The 7,183-nt window shown below is 52.1% G+C and overlaps 4 protein-coding genes across 4 annotated transcripts in view; 3 read left to right on the forward strand and 1 right to left on the reverse strand.

Moving 5' to 3' along the window:
- Positions 1–333: 333 nt before the first annotated feature.
- SODALDRAFT_334487 (hypothetical protein) lies at positions 334–1,693 on the reverse strand. Its single transcript, XM_028612227.1, has one exon. The coding sequence runs from the start codon at positions 1,526–1,528 to the stop codon at positions 518–520; it is 1,011 nt and encodes a 336-aa protein (XP_028465200.1). The 5' UTR covers positions 1,529–1,693; the 3' UTR covers positions 334–517.
- A 610-nt stretch (positions 1,694–2,303) lies between these two features.
- On the forward strand, positions 2,304–3,054 carry SODALDRAFT_379858 (hypothetical protein; the record flags this gene model as incomplete). The annotated part of the gene is made up of 1 exon (XM_028615073.1): positions 2,304–3,054. The coding sequence occupies one exon, from the start codon at positions 2,304–2,306 to the stop codon at positions 2,925–2,927; it is 624 nt and encodes a 207-aa protein (XP_028465201.1). The 3' UTR covers positions 2,928–3,054.
- Positions 3,055–4,128: 1,074 nt separating this feature from the next.
- On the forward strand, positions 4,129–4,670 carry SODALDRAFT_334489 (hypothetical protein). The gene is made up of 2 exons (XM_028612228.1): positions 4,129–4,525; positions 4,589–4,670. Exons 1-2 carry the CDS (start codon positions 4,175–4,177, stop codon positions 4,616–4,618), a joined length of 381 nt encoding a protein of 126 aa, XP_028465202.1. The 5' UTR covers positions 4,129–4,174; the 3' UTR covers positions 4,619–4,670.
- A 1,869-nt stretch (positions 4,671–6,539) lies between these two features.
- The window catches only part of SODALDRAFT_334490 (hypothetical protein), a 1,288-nt gene continuing 644 nt past the window's right edge, over positions 6,540–7,183 (forward strand). The window contains exons 1-2 of the mRNA XM_028612229.1: positions 6,540–6,866; positions 6,958–7,079. Of these exons, the coding sequence (XP_028465203.1) occupies positions 6,801–6,866; positions 6,958–7,079 (188 nt within the window). The 5' untranslated portion in view covers positions 6,540–6,800. The remainder of the gene's footprint in view (positions 6,867–6,957; positions 7,080–7,183) is intronic.

The raw sequence follows: 7,183 nt of genomic DNA on the forward strand, positions 1-7,183 counted from the left end.
GAGGTTGGGACCCTTTTTTTGACTTCTTCTTTGGCCAACCTTTCCAACCGAAGTCGCTGTCAACAATCGTATCACATTAGCATCCTTTTTTTTTCTTCATCACCAGTGCTGATCACTCGTGCGGCAACCCTTGATAAATATCTGGGAACGCACACTTCGCTTGATAGTCTCCTAATCCAACACCAGTGACGGAAACAGATTGAGCGTCTTCACTCCCCATGTGACGACAGTGAGCTCACAAAGTGGAAGGGGGATTTTATTTGATACCTGGAGACACTTCACCACAATATCGCCTCATATTCAATTCTACCTTTGCATACCCGGGGGGGGGGGGGGGTTAATCGTGACGCAACTCCGAATTTGGAATTCACATCATGTTTTTTGCTACTCCAGCTTTCTTTGTCGTTCTCGAGCGATCGATTAAACTGTACATATATCTGTTTATCCTTGGGACGGGACAAGATCATCCCCTTTGTGCATTACTTCCCCTTTGTCTTGATTTGCGATCATGTCCCTCTTATCTGCTGAGGTCTATCTCAACCCAACCTTGATTCTCGACTCGTTTAGAGTCAGCGCAGACAAATGATTCGTCGTCGGAGTCCGAGTCGGCCAAGCTTCGCCCGCCGTCGCAGCGGTACAGGTGAGCCAGCTTCCCAGGCAACTGTTTCCGTGAGCTGTCTCTCGTCTTGGCGGCAGGTCGTGCCGATGCGGGGGTTCTTTCGCCGTTGTCGGTAGATTTCTCACCCTTGCCCCGTGTAGGTCTCCTGACGGGATCGGCGGTCTTCCGGGAACCCGATGCTTTGGGGCGCGCAGCGCTCGTATCGATACGGAGATTCCGGGGATTGTTGCTACGCCCGTGTCGCTTGTGCTGTGGGCCGTCAGGGTGCTGATTCTGATTCTGAGCCGGCCTAGATGGCCTCGTCGCACCCTCATGCGTCTTCGACGGTCGTCGAACCTTGTCCTTTGTCCGTTGGTGGTCGGGCTTGGGTTGAGGCTGCCCATCCCTCTCACTGGTAGGATACCTGTTGTCTATGCGCCTCTGGGGACTGGCATCTGGAGTATAGGCCTTCGTGGAAAGAATACCGAGAGTCTGATAAACGTCGTCAGCATGCATCGTCGTCGTAGGATCGACGATCTCTGTCTTGACGGCCGTCTGTGGCCTACGAACCGGCTGTAGGGGGATGGGAGGCAGAGCCTTGGAGATTGGTCGTTGCTGCTGCTGCTGCTGCTCCCGGTGCGATCCGTGCCTCTGGTCCTTTTCCGGGTTATTGTCGTCGCGGAGTGGCCATGGCCCGCCTACGACCGGAGCGGCCTCGAAGCCCGGGAACGGCGCGGAGCAATGCAAACAGGGATGTGGTTTGCAAACTCGCATGCGGATTTTCTCGCAGGGCTTGTCGGGGCCGTTACCGAAGACTGCAGTGATGAGCGGGTAGAAGCAGCTGGTCTTGTAGCGCCATGTCCTGGCGCAGTTCATGGGTCGTCTTGAAGCGTGCCCGCACGCTGAATGTAAGCTGAGCTCGACGCACATTTTTGTTTCCAATCCCCGAGTTGCGACTCACCCTTTTAATGGATCCAATGAGCCCAAGGACGAGTCTTCTCAGGTGATATTTAGAGCAGACAGGTGACTCTGGTGCCTATGTCGAGTGAGAAAGAGAAACAATGGGCTTCCTTCCTCTCGTTGAAGTATTGGTGGGTGTTGAAAATGATATAAGGTAGTCAATGGAAGAGACTCGAGGGGTCAGTTCTCTAGGCACATCCGGGACTTTATAAAGACTTCGCGGTTCTCTAAACAACTGGCATTATCTGGAACAAAACATCGCGACATGGCACCCAATGGTTTTGTCCACGTACAGACTGTGAACTCCTTATCTGTACGGGAAAGGAACAACACATTCTTTCTGGAACAAAGAGGATGTCTACGAAAGTCCGAAGAAAGAAGACAGGAACTAATACGTGGGAACTGATCGACTCTTTGTTTGGGCATGGTCGTTTCTCTGAACAATGAAGGTGCTCTGTACTGCAACCATTGCATGAACTCACTTCGGGAACTCCCTTTAACTTGTCCTGGTCTTGTAGGAGCTGAATACCGTACGGATCTTACTCGAGAAGAGCATTATTTCGAGTCGCAACCATCAGTCCAGACAAGACCAACATATGAGCTAGTACAGTAGAAGATTCTTCATTTACCTGGTCACTTGACAGATCAGTCACGTTCTGGTGTCTGGTAGATATCATAGTGCCCCCTTTTCCGTGTTCACCACTATTTCAGCGACTCTCCCGTGGGATCCGAGCCAGAGGTTAATATGTCTCGCAACTTCAGTCCTGGCGAAAGCTTCTCCGATGTCATGGATGGAACTGCAATTAAGAGACTGGCGCGGTATTTCAAGCGACGAGCTGAACATCGACATCGCCCAGGGGAGAACACGCTACGCGGAACCAAAATCCCAAACGTCTCTGGGTTGCGTAGAGGGTCTTTCACCCCGCGGGAGCAGAAAGTCATAGGAAGCCCTTTCACTGACGAAGAAGGCAGTTCCCCTTTCGATCCACCATCCCCCGACATAACCTTTCCCGTGTATCACCGCGGGTATCGCTCCCGAGGTGGACCAGGACCACGAAGTACAGCATCACCACCCACGTCCCGACAAGTAACGGAATTAGAAAATCTGCTAAAGATTTCCTTGCCGTTGCCCTCTCGACAGCCACAGAATCATCGCGATCATAGCCCGTCCCCTTTGATCTATCGAGAAACCCCCGACAGTCATCCCAGAGAGCTGATAAGGGACGAACGAGGGGCGCGGTTGAGATCGGTTCCCGGAGGACGAATATTCGTCGTCCAGGGTGATCCACTGCTGGCTGCAGCTGCAAGCTCTGCTGTGCTCATAAGCGAGAATGCTGAAGACCGCCGCCCAACACGGAGTAGGAACTGATGATCGACATCCTACTACATGCGAATGCCTGGGTGTTGTTGCTGGCACGAGGAACACTCACTCGCTCATAATTATGGACAGACCGCTGTAAAGTTGATATTGGAGCAGGCTAGTATTCGACCGGAGGAGCATAGAGAGTTCTGACTGCGAAAGTGAGGCATACAGTCCCTTGATCACAATTCGGCAGTAGTGGTAGGCAAGTCTGTAAGCCGGCTGAAATAGACGGGACGGTTATTCAGCAACAAGCTATGGTAATTACGTCGATTCGAGTCAAGTAAGTGCCGTGATATGCACACAAAGGGAAAAAGAGTGAAATCCGGGGAATGTCAATCCGGGGAATGTCAATCCGGGGAATGTCTCCTGAGGGAGAGCCGACAGTTTGGCATGAGCTCTTGCGGTATTAGGGAATGACCCGGGCAAGGAGGGTATGTGATCGCCACGAGCTAGAGACGTGCCGTGGTTTTGAGAGTGGTGGATTCAAGTCAGATCATCCGGATTGCGAGACAAGAAGCCCCTAAAAGAGCGATGCCAGGCTGAAATGATTGTCATTGTAGTTCCCGGGTAGCGGTAATGTCTCACCCAACGGCACGCGTGTTTATGCTAATCAGGGTCCCCGAGGGCGCAGATACGAGTAGCAGACAATCCATTCCGCGGCGATTGAGATCGCCGAGTACATTCCATCGTATCTGTCAGCCATGATTGAACATAGTCGCGGTAGGAAACCCAGCAACATTCCCCAGCAATGGGGCGCAAAGCTGTCATATTACCGTGACAAGGGCCAAGCTGTAGATATAAGGGAGGAGACGAGACCACTGGACGAGCATGTCAAGGCCTGCGTTCTCCAGATCGAAGGGGAGAAGACGAAGCTAAGACAGAATTCCATCCTCCCGAACGTTTGGCCCGGGGGATCGTGAACTGGCCCAGAAGAGATCAACCTGATCCGCAATTCAAAATCATGCAACATTTTTTTTTACCACATGAAAGGGGCCGAGAGAGAGACCGAGTGCGTGCAAAACTGGCCTGGAAACCTCAAAGTCCGTCGATATAGAGAATCATGGTAGTCTGGCGCCATGATGAATGGGTATATAAGACCCGGCTTCCGGTCGTCAACTGAGTGAAAAAAAAATATCAGCATCAACAACCACAACCTCTTCAGCCAAGCAAATTAGAACATCTCTACAAGATAGCATAAGCTTCAACAGTCATTTTAACACATTCTTCACATTCTTCCCAGCAACAACTTCACCATGAAGGCCACCACTGCCGCCATCGCTCTCACCGCTCTCATCGGCGCCGCTTCGGCCAAGCCCGTCGAAATGGAGAACAAGAACATGATGAACAACGCCGCCGAGAAGATAACCGATATGCGTGTCGCCGAGCGCCGCAGCTTTCTGAGCATGCTGATGGGCGGCGACGACGAGGAGGCCGAGGAGGCCGTTCCCACTGAAACCGTTGATGTCTATTATGGACAGCCTGCCCCCACGGTGTCCATCGAGGCCCGGGCTGCCGAGGCGAGCGAGGCCGTTGGCGGGCAGGACACTTCCTCCCCGACATCAAACACGTCCTGGAGCTCGTTGCCAAGGCCCAAAGCCTCGTTGGTAAGTCAACTGGCCGACGGATGTAAGGTGATGAGCAAAATCCAACTGACAACTGTTGCTCAGACGCCGGAAACGCCAACCCTGCCGAGTTGAACAGCATCGTCAAAGAGATCACGGACGCCATCAACCAACTCACCGAAACCGCCGGTCCGGTCTCTAGCCTTGTGCCTGGTGGTCTTGCGCCTGGTGGTTCTCATGTTCGCATTATCGGCGATATCCTTGCGGCCGTTCTCAGCCTTTTGAGAGGTCTCCCTGGAGGTAAGTCGAGAAGCAAACAACCCTCTGTTGACCTTATTCATTGAGTTCGGAAGAGGCGCTGACCCGGGAACAGGCAACATCGCCAGCGGTCTCGTTGACGCCGCTCTCGGCCTTTTGCCCGTCGACGGCCTCCTCGGCGGCTCTGGCGGCAGCCCTCTTGACGTCGTCGGCGATGCCACTGGGGGGCTCACGGGCGGACTCACTGGCGGCAGCAGTGAAGGCAGCACTGGCAGCCTCCTCGGCGGTGGTGGCCGTCAGTAAACACCAGCGATAAACGCCGGCCAGCCCTGGGCTCATGGTAGCCTTTCTCTTCACGGACTGGAGGATTTTTGGGGGAGAAATTTTACCATTCGATCATGTACCTTATGATTCGGACATGGGCCGCATCACTTATGTAGGCAACGAATTCAAGAGCCAATTTTGCTTTTTACTTTGTGGTCTTCCTTGCCTTTTGTGCCATTTCTTTTGAACTCCCAATCCCGTGCTTTCGCAACTTGTTGTTTCTTTCCAGAATTGGACATGTTGTAAATCGTCTGGGGCTCCCAGAATCCAATGCACTCCAGTTGATTATCGCCCGGAGACGAAACGATTTATTAGGCGACAAACAATTTTACCTTAAAGGTACGTACCATATTCACCTCTAAGGTAGGTACCTTAGGTAAGGTACTCAAGCTCTTATCTTATCTAGGTAGGAACATCGATGTGGATAGGTAATTCGTCGGATAGGACCGTGGTCGGAATAAGCAAGCTGCAAGCTTCTGTGGGTACTGAAAACGACGATATAATTAGGTAATTACGCCTTGTAGGATTGTTGTTGCTTATTACCTAAGGTACCTTAAAGGAAGAATCTCCTCCCCTCTACATGTAGCAGTAGATACAGTAACCCCGCTCCAGGGCGGGTTACGTAATCCGCCTATCAGTACCATAAGCTATAGGCGACATTTCGTGACCTCATCCCGTCCACTGGTCGATGGAAGAAAACAGGCCCCAAACTCGAGAGACTGAGCAGTGATGGTACTTATAGTACAAGCACGCACACCAGATCGGGATGATCATGTTCCACCGTCACCTCCGACCACGCATCGATGCGTGAACCAACCCACAAACACAATGGATGACAGTGATGGCTACCTTAGGTAGTTTCAACGAATCGAACTCGGGAGGTAGCTGGCTATAGCTTCAAGGAGGTGCGCGATTCATACGAGGCAGGTCGATTACGAGTATATCTTGTCGCGTTACATGGCCAGATTCTCCTTCCGTGTCCTACGACTTCGAAAGGGCTTTGAATCGAAACGTCGGTTTCCATCTCACCAAAGCTTGCACTCCATTAACTGTCTCCTTCTGTCGGTATGGCTCGAATCGGCACGGTATTTTGGGCTGGTCACGGCTTGTACCGGCACCACCCATCTCACCAGAAGAATCCCGGGGATTGATCTCAACATCCGCCGTGTGCTAACGCGGGGTAGCTGCTTGGTTCCTAGTACAGTAGGACGAGCTTTACCGCCCATACTTCCTTTCCTTGACACCTCCCATTGGCAGAGTCATTTGGCGGAAGAGGTGTGGTATGCATACTCCAAATGCAAACAGCCACTCGGAACTTGTTGCCATGACCGTTCTGAGTACCTGCCTCGTCTACTTGCGTGCATACCTACCTACCTTTCGGAGTACGCAAGTGTGTCTCTTGTATTGATCCGCCCATGTACCCATGCGTACCCATGCTTTCCACCCTAAGTCATCTGAATACATCATCCATGTCAGTGACGGACGAAGACACCGCTTGTTATGTATCCCTGGGTACAGGCTCAGGCGACTTGGAACCACCATCTTTTCTTCTCGTAATGATATATATACCCTCGACGCTTGCTCCCAAATTTCTCCTCTTCCGTTCTTAAGCCTATCCGTAGAGCTTCTACCGAACACGCGACACCGAGCTCGACCACCAAGCTTATCCGGGTTGTCATAAAAACCAAGCATTCCATATTTATACGATTCGCATATAGTAGCCATCACCCTTAACATGGATCCCTTAAGGCCGGGTGAAAACCAGCAGCAGCAGGGGACTTCTTCCACTGCACGCAGAAGAGTAACTTATACCCAGCCTCTCTTTCCGCTTCCTACTACTAGAGGGCGTCGTGGTTGCCTACGGGAGTTGCAGACCCTAACCGCGATGGCAGAGCTCGAGTGGCCTTTTCCAAGGCCTCAAGGACGCAAGGCGCTATCCCGCCCCTTCCACTCGCCGCCAGAGCTTCAACGATCAAAAGCCTGAACCTGGAATTTTCGGTCGGCTTTGGCGCAGGTAAGCATGCCTTGGGGAGATGCTTGAGCTACACCTGAATCCTCGCGTGCTTCCACCACTCTTTTCTCTTCCTTCTGTATTTTCTTCTTCTTCCCTTAATCCCC

This window comes from Sodiomyces alkalinus (assembly GCF_003711515.1).
Source record: "Sodiomyces alkalinus F11 unplaced genomic scaffold SODALscaffold_7, whole genome shotgun sequence".
Classification (NCBI taxonomy): Eukaryota; Fungi; Ascomycota; class Sordariomycetes; order Glomerellales; family Plectosphaerellaceae; genus Sodiomyces; species Sodiomyces alkalinus.

Coding starts and splice junctions, on each gene's coding strand:
- SODALDRAFT_334487 (XM_028612227.1), bottom strand. CDS start 1,528: ATGTGCGTCGAGCTCAGCTTACATTCAGCGTGCGGGCACGCTTCAAGA.
- SODALDRAFT_334489 (XM_028612228.1), top strand. CDS start 4,175: ATGAAGGCCACCACTGCCGCCATCGCTCTCACCGCTCTCATCGGCGCC. Junction 4,526..4,588: donor CAAGGCCCAAAGCCTCGTTG/GTAAGTCAACTG, acceptor ACTGTTGCTCAG/ACGCCGGAAACGCCAACCCT.